This window comes from Semicossyphus pulcher, unplaced genomic scaffold (assembly GCF_022749685.1).
Source record: "Semicossyphus pulcher isolate SPU_LCO1_2020_fin unplaced genomic scaffold, fSemPul1.0.p SCAF_4, whole genome shotgun sequence".
Lineage (NCBI taxonomy): Eukaryota > Metazoa > Chordata > Actinopteri > Labriformes > Labridae > Semicossyphus > Semicossyphus pulcher.
Window position 1 is genome coordinate 12161035 of NW_027211715.1, and position 16042 is coordinate 12177076.

Sequence of the window (16042 nt, forward strand, 5' to 3'; positions counted from 1 at the left end):
TTCCCTAGTGCCCTCCCCAGTTGCAGGGAAGTGAATGCATATGCCACTTTGCATGTTAGTGGTAGAAGTTTTTCTTCCTGCTAATCTGTTCCCAATGCATTTTTAGTTGACTGTAAAATACACAGAGTTATAGATGGTTAACACAATGGTTTTTAAAATAATGTTTATTAAAATAGACCAAACATTCATATCAAGGCAATGCAGGCAACATTTATAAGAAACTGCTAAATTTATCTTTAAAGTTTTAGTGCTGAAAACCGACCAGCAGCAACTTAGCATTTTGCACATTACACACATCCTGATGGGGCTTGCTGCCTACTTTTCCTGAAGCTTTTAAGAGAAACATGTAAGACACTTTAAAATACAAACTAGCACAAAATACATTTTGAATCATTTAAGTTTTTTGTGAAATGAAAGTAAAAAAATTGCATCAAACAGCAGTAAGCACACAGATGTTTCACTGCTAGAATAGATCAATTCAGCTGCACAGAATAAAAACTTTGATCATGATGTACTCATCAGGAAAAGCCCTCTCAGTTTCAGGGTTTACAGGATTTTAATGTATAAAAAACAGCTTGTCAATCAATCAGACTTCACTCGATGATTTCAATATTGATATCAGACAAACTCAGGCTCGTTGTCCCTGTTTCTGGTCAGGGGTAATTTCTTTCCACACAGACGCGACAGGGGAAGCCCTGAGAGGTTTAAAATGGAGGAGTATGGGTAGTTGTTGTTGGACTGGTTCACATTGAGCTCGGCCAGAGAGGCGCTCAGGTCCTTCTCTGCCCCTGTGTCCTCATCTGGGGGACTGCTATCCGGCAGTGCAGGGGGCTCTGCCCCATCTGGGTTGTCATGCTCCTTATTGGTGTCTTGTTCCAGGTCAGTGAGGGTTGCAGATTGGCTTGACAGGTCCAAGCTGTCCCTGTAGCTCAGCTGATCGTCGTCCATGCTCATCTCGCTCTCCTGCTTCAACAGTGTGCTGGACTGTGAAGTCCGGGTGCTCTCGTCCAGCTCGGAGTCAGAATCTGGCAGCTGCTCACTGGACCCCAGCGACCCTAAAGAACTTTCTAAATGCAGACAGAGGCCAGTGGTTACACATGGTTAGGACAACGCATTGCTGTCGAAAGTAGATGCCAAATTTTGGCAATGATTCAATTTCATACAAGTGAAACCTGTTTCTGCTGACTTTATGTAATATGTAAATCTCAATTTCTCATTTCCTTGTAGTTCACATTGACTTAATTCATTCAGACTCAAGTCAAGGTTAAATCAGTAAACTTAAAACAGTGTTATGCAAACTTTGCATACTATTGCATGTATTTGCTAGAAATGTGTTCACTTAAGGTTCACACTTTATATACCCCCTGACATCTATTCTTCTTGCTACATGAGGTAGCAAAGAAGCATGCATTTTCCTGCCATTATACCCTCCTACCCTTTCTGTAACAACCTCTGATGCAACCTTGGCTTTACAAGAACTTACCACATCCTTCCTCCATCTTGTCAGACTCTGGTTTATTCTGCTCCTCTCCATCAGTAGATTGCTCCACCTTGTCATCTGCAATATGATCCTGTACCAGGAGGGGGAGATAGGGAAGAATAGATCGGTAAAGATGAACAATGTGAAAGTGTTTTGTACTCTAATTACAGACAGCATATGGAACACGCCAATCATGAAGGAAGAGCTGTATTCAAATGAAGTACAATGGTAAGTCATAACTCTGAAAACGGAAGCAATAAAATGTCACTACATCCATTTCCCCATCCAGAGGTCAGCCTCAATCCTCAGAGAACACGTGACAACATTTTCCAATCATAAGCGCGTAGTTAGTTTAGTTATGTTTGGATGTAATGATCTTTCAAAAAACAAACTCTCACACCCAATAAGACTTTTAATCTGTGAATTTAAGTATGTATTAGCAACTACAGTAGATTATAGTTAACAGCATGCAAGCTATGAGGCTGTATTAAATGTAAATGCTAGAATGCCAACATGCTGATGTTGAATACTAAGTTTCACTTTGTTCTGTTAGATAAGTGACTTAGCCTGCTAATGTTTGCTTTAGATCATTTATCGATACACCGAATACAATACAACTATCTCTTCAAAAGACCCAGTTCAGTATAACTGAATGATGCTATGTCTACAGGAACATAAAAACAGGTAGTCACTTTCATTGCCTTAAACTTCCATATCACTTTAAACGGCAGTACCACAACAACCTGTGGAGACTCAGCAGAGTATTTCAGTATCAAACTACAGGTTGGGAAGTTGCTTCTCATAATATTGTTAAAACTCCTGTGATGAGTTTTTCGCTGGTTATGAAACAGACTGAAATGAATACTGATTACTCTATATGACCTACAAAAGCAAACCAGACCATCAACAACAAGATTGATTATTTCTATATAGTTATTTTTTATGCCTGAAACAGCTGCAGGGGGGTAGGTGTCAGATGAAGCGATTACCTGCACGATGCCTTTGTTCACATTTTCCAGGGACAAATTTTAAAGTGAGCGATACATATGACTGTTAAAGAAAGCAGGATGGGTTTTTCGGTTAAAAACCTCCACTTAAGCATGTTCCTTTTGTCCTTTGTCTTTTTCCTGCCTTAAACTACAACTGTTGCACCATGGTTTCCCCTGGGATTAATAAAGGTCTAGCTTTTCTTACGAATACATAATTAGATAGATGTATATCCACCTGCACCCCACAGAGTCGTACCTGCTGAGTGGAAGAGGAGGCAGGGCGGCTGGTTTTGTTGGACTGAGAGGTTTTGGAGTGGAAGATGGATGAATAGAAGACAATCATGGCCTCCACAATGCGGGCCTGGTGGGGGTAATCAACCAGAGAGGAGAGGGATATCGTGGCTCCGGTCGGACGTGGACGCATCAAGGACGGACCAAACACAATACCCAAGTTACTGGGACTCATCTTGTTATCTTCCTCTAGCTCTGAAATCCTGAAATGACAAAGTCAGTCAAATATATGAGGATTAATAGGCAAACCTAATATTTATTATCATTTGTGTTTTTAAGTAACGGACCTCCGGAGGTGGCGAATAATGTAGCGTAGCGTAGAAATGTTAGCCTTGGGTAGCTCCTTCAGAAGCTCCTTCAGCTTGTCCACCAGGACCAGAACCTCTGGATCGGTGTCAGGACCCCGATCCACCAGCTCCGGCCCCTTGCCCGCTGCTGGAGTAATACTGCTTGACTCGGCCTCCTCCCCTACTGTTGTGTCTGCTTCACCCTGCAGACTCTCCTTGGCCAAACCCATTAGACTGTTGTAAAGGCGGAAGAGCATGATGGGCTCCGGCAGCTGGTGATGGAAACAGGAAAAAGTGTCAGGAGCAGCAGGATTATGATATACAAGCTTTAAGGAAGAAGCGCCTTGCACATGACTGTAAATGTTTTTGAGTGCAGATAAGAGCAATTTTTTAAAATGAACAAAGATTTCTTTTTTTTTTTTTAATCAGCACTGTTCAGAGAGAGCTCAGTCATATGGATTTACAGTGTTAGCAGTTTTCTAGTTAGCAAGGAGACCCAAGTCCCAAAATATAATAACTCATGTTGTGACCACATAAGCCTCATAAGTTTTGTTTATTAGATACCACTATCTGCCCCAGGGCACTTGGTTGCTGGCTTGTAGGTGTACCTGTCTGAGGTAAAGCTTGAGGACATTGCTGATGTCATGTGGTGAACACTGTGACAGCTCCACCAGCTCCTTGCCATTCTCAAAGGCCTGACACAGTTTCTCCACCCGAGTCTTCGCCCCGTTCACTCTGTAGATGCCCTGCAAGGTGGAATCGGACAGTTTTAAAACTTTGGTGTGCCTGAGGGCAACAACTATGACATCTAGCACTTTAACTTTAGAAATGCATATTCTCACCTTCATCTTGAGTGCCCGTCTCTCTATCTCAGAGATACACTTTGTGATGATGAAGGGAATGCCGTCACTGGCACAGCTGACCACCTGAGAGAAGTCTCTGCCAAACAGCTGCAGGCGGCCCTGCAGCTTCTTATGGCCACACTGGATGGCCAGAGTCTCCAGACAGCGTTTGTGGCACGCTAGAAAACACTGAGGACAGAGAGGAAGGTGTTTTTTCAATCATCACATACATACTTTAAGAGCTGCACATTCGTACTGCTACTTCCTCGGATGTGAGTCTCTTTCTGCAGGCTGGATGTTAGGAGACATGATGAAGGACTCACCTCCTCACACTCGGCACCCTGGAAGTAAACGTAGCTGTCACACTCGCGGCATTTAGCAGGAGTGCGAAGCTTCCTCATTCTGTGGGTCTGAGCTGCTTTAGACAGGCCAATGTTACGGAAAGGTCTGGTGGACACTACCACATCTGGATCCATGCCATTGATATCTGAAGACAATGACCCACATCACAGACACTTTAAAATACTAATAATTATGCACAAATATACATTTGTACAATTAAGACTTTTTTCATCTGGAATATTTTTTTCTCTTGGTCTTGCAATGTTATTGTGTAGTGACAGACAGAACCATCTGTAAATCTTACTTGAGGTTTCAAAAGAAGTGACATTCCCGTCTTTCTCATCTGCATCCTCATTCGACGACATTGTTCCAGTGGATGATGTCCGTGGAATTTTACTGATGTCACCTAGAACAAATATATACTTTAAATGTTCCCATGACATGACATTGGAATATGCTGTGTGTCTATTTACAGTAAGTCTCACTTATATATACACCCCTATGGATACACAGTGGAACTTTCTGGTTTATGTTACTGTGCAATCTGTTCTTACTTACTTGTGCTGGCAGTAGGAGACTCTAGGCCTCCCTCCCCTCCAACACTATCATCACTCACTGTTGAGCCCCACGACTTGTGGCCCTGCCCTGAGCATAACAAAGGGACAGGAATATTGGAATAATCAGTCTTGGGTCACTTTTTTAACACTGTGCCCTTTTGTAACTTGAAATATAAAATGAAATTAAAAACAAAATAGAAATAATCAAAGACAGACCGGATGTCTCAATAATAAGTACATTTATAGTACTACAGCTCACTAACATCCACAGCAGCAGCAGGCTTCACTTACTCTTGCGGTGAGCCTCTGTCTCTCTGTGATCTCCAGCTGCTGTGTTCACACTGGTGGCAGGACTGTCAGTGTGGCTTGACTGCTCTGTGTTGAAACTGTCATTCCTTGGTCTGTGGCCATGGCTGCAACAATGTGGAATTATAAAACAAATTATAATAACAAATTAGGAATATACATAATCATAATTTATAGATCTTTTGTAGAGAGTAAAATGAGGAGATTCACTCATGAATGCTGAAAATAGGGGAAACTACTATAATAATAACAATGATAACAATGATAACAATAATAACAATAATAATAATAATAATAATAATAATAAGTGTACAAATTGAAGTGAGGTTTCAATCTTCTCATCTAACTCTCAGCGAGAAAGTTAACCAGTATATTTCTCACAACTTTGAACTATTCATGTAAGATTTGTAAATAAAACCCAGATAATTGTGGCTTTAATTAAAGCTCTTACTGTGATGAGCTGGATGGAGAGTAATTCTCAAATAAGTAGTGGACTTGCGGCTGCTCTGGCAGCTGCAGGTCTCGTACATGTGCGGCGTACTGCTGGCCCGGATCATACAGCTTACTGCTCTCACACAGAGTCTGATAGTGGACCGGCAACGCTACCGTCTGCATGTGCATGAGTTGGTAGTACGAGATGGTGGCCTGGTGGGGGAAGAGTTACATCAAAAGATAGGGAAAAACACTTTTAATTTTCACCTTTTATAATTAAGCAATACCTAAGTCTATGAGTATGTGACACCATTATGTTACAGTAGGGTCTTTCAGATCATGTACGTGTTAGATCTCACCGAGCGGAGGGTCTGGTCACTCTGTTTGATGACGTCCTGCAGTTGTCTCAGCACTGTGACCTTTGTGTGCTCTAGCTCCAGCTGCTGGGTGGTGGCATCTGCTATACATGTCCGGTATGTGGCCTCGGCTTCGTCTGCCTGCACACACCACAAACTCTTTCATTTACTTCCTGGCTAATTTTATTTTCTTATCCATTATATCCGTCAGGTTAGTACACAGATAAAGTTTCAGAACCACACATCACTAAAACAGTGCATCGACTTCAACCACAACAAGCAAATTAAGTTATTGAACCTTGTTGCGAGCTTCTTCCTCTACTCGTTTCTTCTTCTCCAGAGACTTTGCTGTAGACCCTCCTCCTTCTTCTTCAGCTCGGCAGGCTGCTGTTTTGGCCTTGTCGTACTCCTCACAGCGGACCAAGTAAGCTTGCTTGGCTTTCCGCAAGTTCACCTCACACTCCATCTGATGAAGAAAAATCAGTTTTCATCCTTAAATTCTTATATTTACTCAGAGATTAATAAAACTGTTTACTGCTCTGTGTGCTCTTATATAAAAATACCAGATTGTACCAGTTTTCTCTTTGCTCGAATCCAAAGTTCCTTGATCTCCTTACGTTTCTTTTCATGCTCCTGTTTACGCTGCATCAGAGGCTGTGAAGACACACACACATACAGGTCAGCACAATGTGCACTGAGGCAAAACACTCAGTAGCATCAGTGGCTATCATGGAGTGAGTCCAGAAGTGTTGCAGCAAAGTAAAGATTACCTGGATGAAGGTCTGGCTGTGCAGGGTGGTGCTGGCCTGCTGCAGGCCCACACTCTGCTCCTGGTCCTGCTCCAAAGCCAGAGAGTAAATGGAGAAGAGGGGCATGTGGGGCTGGAAGGAGCGAACACAAAAACAGCGTTTGATATACAACGCTTGTTTTTAAACATTCAGTAACATGGATAACCAGAGAGAGATATATTCAGGATTAAAATAAATGATGTATACATGTGTGATGCTGTGTTTGCAGGACTGGTATAATCTCTGGAGGCCTTTGGAGAACTCAGTCTCTGTGAGAATAGAGGGGAAAAATGAGAAAGGTGTGATGTGTTAGCAGAATGCTAAAGTTTAACAAGTATTCATATTCAAGATCCTGTAACCATGTCTTTTTAACTGCCTTAATCACCAAAATAATCTATATTTCTGTTGATTGACACTATGATTAATACAATAAAAGATTAACATTTTGTCATTCCCGCTTACCCAATGACATTCTCTTCTCCACGTAGCTCATCAGGTCTTTCATGTACTTAGAAATGGTTTTGGCATAGAGCAGAGCAGAGTCCACCCCTCCTTCACTGCGCTGGAGGACCAAATCCACCTCCTCAACTCTGCCTACACGTCAACACACAAACACAGGAACAAGCACAATTTATTACTATGGCAACATAAATTGTGTTTGTTGCTTATGATTAGTGGAAGACAAGCATCTGCAGCTGAGGTGTGAAGATTCAAAGCTGAAGTGATGATCACCAACATCCTGTGTTTCATTTTGGTGATGACTATTTGACTGTTACTGCTGTGTTTAAGCTCACGTCATGGTTACTATGGTGAAGACTTTTACATTTGAAAAGTGCTTCTAACTTTTTCTTGTTACAAGATCTTTTGAAATAGTTGTACCGGATCTCTACTTTGCAATGTGGATGGATGACAGAGTCCACAAATATCATGAAAAAGTGATATTTCCAGGAGTCAAAATGAGAGTGAATGGAGGGAGACCGGTATCACGAAGGACAGTCTTACAAACTGAAGAACTGAAGCCATCAAAAGCCAAATTTTGAAGAGGAGTAACTGATGGCCTACCCATGTCCTGCAGGTCGCTCCTGAATGCTCCCCCGTCTGCGCCCTGGCCTGACGAAGTGTACAAGTTCTCCATTGACTGCAAAGCACAAAGATGAATCATTAGCGACAAATACAGAGGGAGGCTCATCATCAACTAAAGCATCTTTTTTCTTCATCTAAAGCAGGGAGGGGAAATCATTTATTTTACAGTTATATATATTTTAGATCAGTGGTTCTCAACTGGTCTAGCCTCAGGATCCACCACCACCTCCTTAATGACAAATTACGGCCCGATTTCTGAAATTTTTTAACCACTTCAACTACTTATTTGATGAAAAATGGTGCAGTTTTGACCTGAGACGGAACAAAACATCACAGTATGTCAACATCACAAAGCACAACAGTAGAATAGTCGAGCAAAATGACCAGCAGGTAGCAGTGCTTAAGAGGAAAAAATTCCCTCTACAATTCATTCAATTAACAGCCTTTTTTCAATAGAAATGAACTAAAAAGTGCATAATAAATGCAACTACTGCAGGGCTCATGAAGTTTCAAGAATGTAAATGCAACTGCAGCTGGGATTACCCAATCAGTGAATACATGGAGTGTGAATAAACTACACTACAACTGCATGCACGTCATAGGAAACCCATGTCCTTTAAAATAAAAGCGCAGCATAGACTTTTTGCCACAACTTTTTTTTTTCTGCGACCCACCAAAAACAGCTCTGCGACCCACCAGTTGAGAACTAAGGTTTTAGATGCCTGGTTACAGACCAACTCTGTGTTAGATATCCATGCTATTTAAATTGCTAGACAGGAAATACTGTGAGATAAGTGTTCACTCACCCTGCTCTTCTCAGTGGGCAGCAGGGAGAGCAACGTGTTGCTGTCAACCTCCCCCATCAGAAGTTCAGACACACTGAGGAAACACGACAAAGACACTTTTACATTAGCTGTTAATAGGTTATAAAGAATACTGCAGTAATAATAAAATGTCTATGAAAAAGACCAACCGGTGACACAAAGAACAGACAGGTAAAAATATAGTGCAGGCAGGAAGTGATAAAATCACTGTCAGTTCATTTTGTGCATTAGACGTACTTTATCTCCAAGTACTCCTCTGTAATAATTTCATTTTTAACATATTCCTCATCCAAGGAAAATAAAGATTCATAATGAATATAATGAATTAAGATTTGTGTTGTTAAATCGTTTGCTGAAATACAGCCTTGGTGGCATCCATCTTGTTTTTCAGTTCATGACAAAAAGGGAGTCAAAGAGAGGAAGGTTGAGGACAGAATGAGGAAACAGACTCGTTAGACAGATCTCAACTGAACTCTGCCAGCTCACTTCCTCCTGAGGCTCTGTGACAGATGTCTAAACCCTGAAATGGCACAGACTAGCATGTGATAGACTGTTGGTGCAATATGCTTCAATCACTAGTAAAACGGACACATTTCTCTCTACGTTTAATGATCAAGCTTTTATTTTTTAAGACTGAAAACATCAGGTGAGAAACCCTCCAAATCAATCAGATCAAAAGATCTTTGATGATTCCAGAGTCTTCACAAGTCATATTTTTTTGGTGTCAGTATGTCTCGTGATCACAAATCAACGTTCTCATGATTTATTTTCTCCCGGCTCTGCAGAAATCTGATCGTCTAGCAGCCAGGTAGTTAACGGTATTTTCAAGGTTTGGTTTTGTGTCATAAGTTAGCAGAAAAAGCCACTTCCTGTTTTCAGCTCTGCCTCATGCAAATGTGTCACCATCAGTGCACTTCTCTCTCCAGTTCCCAACAACAGACCTCTTTGTTCACAATAACGCACACTTTACAAGAGGTAACACTTGGTTGGACAACATTGAACTTAAAATAGCAGCTACAGCACCATCATTCTAATACTGTATTTGTAGTAAGTAATGACCAAAGGGTAACTTAAGATTAAAAGGTTGTAATTTGATAATCAGACATTTTATTAAGGTGTGTCAGATACTCACTTGCTGCTAAAAGCAACTGCAATGGTTTCAATTGCCTTCTCAAAGTCCATTTTATCTGCCTCGTTACAAGCCTCATAGTGGAAACCTGAAAAATCACAGCCATGCAAGTTTTTAGTTTCAGTTGTGGTTTAAAATAGTTTATAGCAATACTATGATGAGGGAGACCATGATTAATGTAAACTGTAGGAGGTCATGAACTTTTCCACAATAAGTTAGGCAAAATGTTTTAAACAACATATGTTTTCTTCTTAAACTTCTAGAACAGTCTTCAGTCTGTATTCATTTTCTGTTCAAGGTTTCTCTGCACCACTGACTGACCTTTGACCTTGGATATGAGCTTGCCAGCAGCAGTAAGGATCTCCACTGTGTTGAGCAGAGGGTAAGTGTTGATGACCTGACGCAGCACCCGCAGGACCTCCCCCAAACACTCGTGGGCCACGGGTCGCCGACTCTCCTTTCCTGGATGAGAGGGACGAAGGAGGAGAAGCGGTTGGACAAGGTGAAAGACGACTATGGTTGTCTATTGTAGCTTATTCAGCGATTACTGTTACAAGATCTCACTATCAACACTTTTTTTGTTTATGGTTATGCTGGTTAGGATTTTTCTTGGAGGTCATTAATTTGATCTGATTTTAGTACAGAAAGAAAACTAATTCTGGCTTGGTTCAGACAGGCAACCCATCACTGCAAACATTCAATTTTGTGTCCAAGTGAAATGGTCAATGTACGAAATTGCAGGTGCAAAAAAGGGACCATTATTAGATTGCTCCTTTTTAGCAAGTCTTTAAATTTAACCAGACAAAAAAAGGTTTCAGTTTGGCAACAATACATGATTCTTAAATCTCAGTGATTTTGAATGCATCAGTAATATAGATGTAATTTAATGCTAGCAAATGCATTGGAACTTGTAGTGTACGTGTTAAGCATTAATTTTTTATCTCTATTTTAAACACTTTGACTCAAAGAAATACACCTTTTTTTGCTTTTTACAGGCAACCAGAAAATACTCATGAGTCGCCTTTACTTGGATTTTTGTTCAGATTATAAAAAAAATATATACTTGTTCTTATTTAAGAGCTTTAGCAGTGGTGGTGGGCGTATTTTATTAACTTTAGATCAGTTAACAAGCTGTTTCCCCCTATAAACCCTGTCTTTATGGTAAGTCCACTAAAAATTGTTGAACTATTCCTTTAAAATCTCTGCCAGTCATGTCTGGGCACAGCGGATGTAGAAAGCAGAGAGAGGGACTGAGCGCAGACAGTGATAATGGACAAACAGAGTGTCATACAGGTCTGGTCAAAGTACACTGTGTCAGCTGGTTTGTTTGAGGTCACTCCTGACACACGCTGTCAGCATCCTCATTTCCTCCATCACACAGACACACTCACAGACTTTGTTGGGTTGTAAATCTCATTTGGCAACCTTACACTCCTCTGTTTGTCATTTAACTTAGAAGAAGCTCACTCCAAGGAGGCCAGAGGGCAGCCGATCCTCCGTCCTCCCACAGTCTGTCTGAAGATGTGTGTCAGAGTGTCTGAGCAGCAGCACACAATAGGAACAGAGTGACCTGAACACTGTGCCAGAGAGGATGTGGCGTGTGCTATTGTTTTGCAAGATTAGAAACCAATTCTGGTGCTCTGCTACATCTGCTTTCTGTGGCTCAGGAAAACAAATGGCCTTATTCTCAACTTCATAAGAAATGTTGTTTACTTTTTGTTAAAGGGAAATAAAGTGTGAGCTAACAGGAGAGGAGCTCCACAATAAGTGGTGCATGTCATAAGGGAGGAGATGAGGCTAAACTCTGATTGTTGTCCTGATTAAGAAGAGGCGCCACAATGTTACGGCGATGCAGCCAGCCTATCAGAGGAGGAAGTGTGGATGAGGCCCTTCTGTCACAGGCTATCCATCATGGCTTCCTGTTTAGAAAGCTCACCCTGGGTGGAGGACATGACGGAACAGAGCTAGATCATGGCCGACAGAAATACACACAAACAAAGCTCTGTCTCATCTGAAATGACTTAAAACACAAATTACAATTGTTTTAGCAGGGGGGAAATCTACCCTGAAGTGGAGCTATGTACTCCATGAGGAGAGAACAGGTGTTCTGCCATTTTTAAGCCTCACTGAATGGTGCAGGAAAGGAAGAGTGTACGACGCTGCAGTAAACAAGAAGTCGACTTCCTGCTGAAGACAAGAGTGCGGTCGACTCTGTGGGCGCAGCGGAAACGCAGCCCTGCATGTGGTAGGACGACGCTCACAGCCACTTGTAAGCTCGCATTACAAGGTAGCTCCGCCCCTTTTTTTTTTTACCCTCATCGCATTCTCCCATGCACAATGCACACGTGTTAGAGAGCAGGACTGATGTAAGACTGACAAAAACCTTGGGTAGATAGTTCATATCCTCTTCATGCAAGCTATTTCAAAATGAAGTGGAGTGTGCAAAGCAAACGGGAAGAAGACAGAGCAAACAGTATTGTTCTGTCTCCAGTTCAACACAAAGCACCAACACCAAAAAGAAACAATGACATGCCGTCACACCAGAGGAAGATGTGAATTATAAATGGCTTCACACGCAAATGGATCTATGATTTGTCTCCACCACGATTATAACAATTACTACTCATGTCTTTAGCTCTGTGATTTAAGAACCAATCAGTGGAACAGAAGTTCTTAGACACATTGAAAAAGTCTTTCCAAAATCATTCACTACACACAATCAAGGAAGTTCCAATTAGGCTGTTAATTCTGCCATTGCTGTTTTTATTTATTTTTTCAGAGCAATGATTAAATAAAACAAAAAATTAAATATCACGCAAACACAGTAATCTGTCATCTTACATACCTTCAGCCAACACAACATCCTTCAGCTTCTCCACAGCCTCAGCGAAACGTGCCACGTCCCTCAGCAGGGCCGGGATGTCCTCAACCTCAATGGCTGTGCTCTCTGGACCTTCAGACGGAGTGGTGGGGGTCAAGGCCCCTTTCCCCTGGCCTTTCGTGAAAACCCACGACTGCAGCGGGAATCCTGACAAGACACATTGATCAGCCATTTATTGAGTCAAAACACCAAACAGCTTTGAATTCTTAAACAGGAATACTTTAATATTTTGGGAAGTGTGCTTAATCATATTTTGGCAGAAGAGTGAGATGAAGAAGGCTTCAGCCTTAGATTAGCTTAGCAGACAAACAGAGAACAGGTGAAACAGCAAGCCTTGCTTTGTTCAAAGGTAACACAATTTGCATACAAGCATTTCTTAATCTCACTAATTGATCGCTATCTACTGTTTGTTTACCAATAACAATCTATTTGCTTTATTGGGAACGTTTCTGGCTCAGGAGCAGTAACCTACTACTGGACTACTGCTCCCACCCAAGAAATATTTTGGCACATAACCCCTTGTAAAACAGCTAATTGCCCTTTTTAAACTTAGTAGATTTAAAGTGTTAATTAGGGAGCCTTACAAGTTGATATTTGGAACCATTTAAACCCCGTTTCCAGTCTTAATATTAAGCTAAGTGCTGCTAACTAGCAGCTGGCTTAGGCTTCATAACTTACGGACAAACCTCAGGTGTGGATGTGGTGCACAACAGACACTCACACTGTTATTGAGCATATTTCATTAACTTTCATTAACAAATTACTGACCTGCAGCGCTGGCATGTCTGCTAAGGGCAGTTGGTCTCTTCAGGGTGGCCCCAGGAGATGGGCAACCCACCCCTTGCATCGCCACCAGCTTACTGTGCTGGGTGCTAGGGGTGCCGGGGCAGGACAGGGACGGGTCCTGGAGCCCAGCAGAGGTCGGGGTGAGAGTTGAACAGGAGGATGAAAATAAGGGTGAAGAGGAGAGGGTGACATCGCCTGCATCTTTCCGAGGCTGCTCCTGGAGGATTGACAACTGAGAGAGAGAGAGAGAGATAGAGAAAGAGGAAGAGAGTAAAAGGTCAGACAATCACGTGATGACCGTTTCCAGCTCCATTAAAAGGGCATGGGGACTATCTTTGCTTCTGTGGCCTTCAACCCAGCAGCACTGTTGTTGGTAAACACATATGAAGACTTTCACAAGATCCTGTGTAGCGTTGAGTAACACTTCCTGAGTCCAAGCTGTTGTCGGGTGTGGCAAACCGAGCAGGGTGTAGAAAGGCAGAAATGTCATTTACTGTTTGGAAAAGAACTGAGGTGAAACTGAACTTTAGAGGTGAAAACGACCTTCTCATGTGCCTCCAAAACAAATAGAAGTCTTTTAAATGTTTTCCTTTAGGCCTAGTTAGTGCATGTCATCTCCAAATCATTCTAGACTCTCACTCAGACTCTGGTTCCCCACTAAAGTTTTTGGGCCTGTCAGGTGCATCTTCAGCAAGCCCTAATCACTGAAACAAAACTCACAAATACAACACAAGATACAGAAGATACATAAAATAACGTGTATACTAAAACATACCTGCTTAAGCCATACGTTGTGCTTGTTGGGCAGTATGTCCAGTCTATTGCCTTTTGACTCCCCTTTCTTAGCTCTCTGACTCGTAGAGTAAGGGTTGTAGCTACTTTTGGCTCCACGTTTCAGCATGCTCCTTGACACTACAGCTTTGTCCCCATTCTAACTAAGTCAACTTTTAAAACTGATCTTGAAAGAGCAATCACACACACTGGAACCTGCCACTACTTTAGTGTTACAAAAAACCCCCCACCAAAAATATACGTCAAATGAGCCCGATATCAGTCAGACACACATCCGAACATGAAGCTCGGTGACACGCATCTTAATGAGGGTCACACAGTCAGTCTGCAGTTTCAGTCACAAGGCATTCAAAAAAATAAAACTTGACTCAACAAAAGTGACATCTATTGTCTCCACACTCACACACATGAACAGACACAATCACCCCTTGTCCGGAGCCCTTTCTGCAGCCTGTCCCCTCCAGCTGAAGCTCATCTGACACCACACACACTCTCTCACACACACTCTCTGAACAGCAGCGGCACACAGAAACCAGAAGTGATGCGCTACTCACTGAGGACGGCGCGTTGCTCTGAGGCCCGGGGCTTCCTGATCTGCTCTTCTTCGAGATGGATGGCGTCTTTATCAGTTCTCGTTTCTTCCTCGTGAACATCTTCAGGGTGCCTTTGCCGTCCATCCCGACTTCTTTGAGTTTCACGTACAGCCCCCCCACCCACCCCCCGACTCGCCACTTGGGTGCACTGCCACTTGCGCTTAACGGGAGCTCGGTGCCATTAAGGCCGACCTTCAGCCACGGTAACTGTCTGTCTGTCTTCCTCCTCCCGCTGTCGCACATCGAGCCGCGCAGGCTCACTGACAGAGAGACAGACAGCTCACCGCAACCTTCTGTGCGCTCCCAGCATCCGCTCTGCGTGTAACTGCAGTTTCCTCGGGGGGAGGAGGGGCACTCGGGGGAAATATCACTTTTCAGAAAGTTTGAGAGGGATTATTCCGTTTAAATTACGCTTAAGAAACTATTAAATACCAACCTTTGTAATAAACTCAAACTAACTCACAATTGACTGCGTCCTGACGCAAACAAACAGAAACAACCGTCGCCTGCTTCAAATCACTCTAATTAGCTCATCCTGACACAGGTGTGTCTCCAGCATGTGACCTGAAGCTTTTCTCAGTAACCTTCCACCTCCTCGTGCACCTGCTCCAGACATTGAATTACAATCTTGAGATGGTCACCATTCAGCGACAGACTTTGCGACTGGATTATACTGATATCAGTTACAAGAGCCCTACTGCACCACAAGATCACCTTTAACAAGGATTTCACGTAGGCTTTATATTGATATTCCTTTTATGGAAGCAAAAAGGACACAAACATGTAAGAATTACTAACAACGTAAAACGCAATTGTAAAATGTAGTCACAGCTTTATATTTTTTCAAATAAAAATGCCACCATTTTTTTCCCACCAAAAATTGGATTGGTGAAATTGAATCAGCCAAATTTTCAGATAAAAAATTCAAACTTTAACCTAAAGATTCCCAAAAAACAAGCAACCAATGGAATACAACTCAGAGCGGTGACTGGAAAATGTAATTCACGACTTTGACACATGAAACTAAGGGAAATGTCTTTTTTTTAAAAACTAAAACTAAAATGACCATCTGTAAAATCTAAAGAGGGCATTCGAGCCGAACTACAACATAAAATGTTGCCTATTTCAAAGTAGTTTTTCACAATTGCAAAAAGCCCATTCTCTGAACCAAATGCTCAGTGGCCTAAACCCAAACCAAAACCCTCTTTTGGCAAAACCTTAAACAAGTTCAGGTAGTTAGACACTCTTTGCAAATCTCATCCACTCTTTCTGCAAAACTCTAAA

The 16042-nt window shown here is 42.1% G+C and overlaps 1 protein-coding gene across 2 annotated transcripts; it reads right to left on the reverse strand.

The window, feature by feature from the left end:
• Positions 1-156: 156 nt before the first annotated feature.
• arhgap45b (Rho GTPase activating protein 45b) lies at positions 157-15012 on the reverse strand. Of its 2 annotated transcripts, none has more exons than XM_069679625.1 (24): positions 14720-15012; positions 13356-13605; positions 12552-12734; positions 10028-10168; positions 9710-9794; positions 8560-8632; positions 7733-7808; positions 7133-7264; positions 6878-6939; positions 6653-6763; positions 6456-6536; positions 6181-6348; positions 5886-6023; positions 5546-5739; positions 5080-5201; positions 4790-4876; positions 4536-4637; positions 4213-4376; positions 3890-4078; positions 3656-3793; positions 3048-3319; positions 2726-2963; positions 1484-1571; positions 157-1067 (listed from the first exon to the last, which is right to left on the reverse strand). In XM_069679625.1, the coding sequence occupies exons 1-24, from the start codon at positions 14999-15001 to the stop codon at positions 619-621; spliced, it is 3825 nt and encodes a 1274-aa protein (XP_069535726.1). In that variant the 5' UTR covers positions 15002-15012; the 3' UTR covers positions 157-618. The 2 variants fall into 2 exon arrangements, with proteins under 2 accessions (XP_069535726.1, XP_069535725.1); XM_069679624.1 differs by lacking the exon at positions 14720-15012 and adding an exon at positions 14149-14653.
• Positions 15013-16042: the final 1030 nt, after the last annotated feature.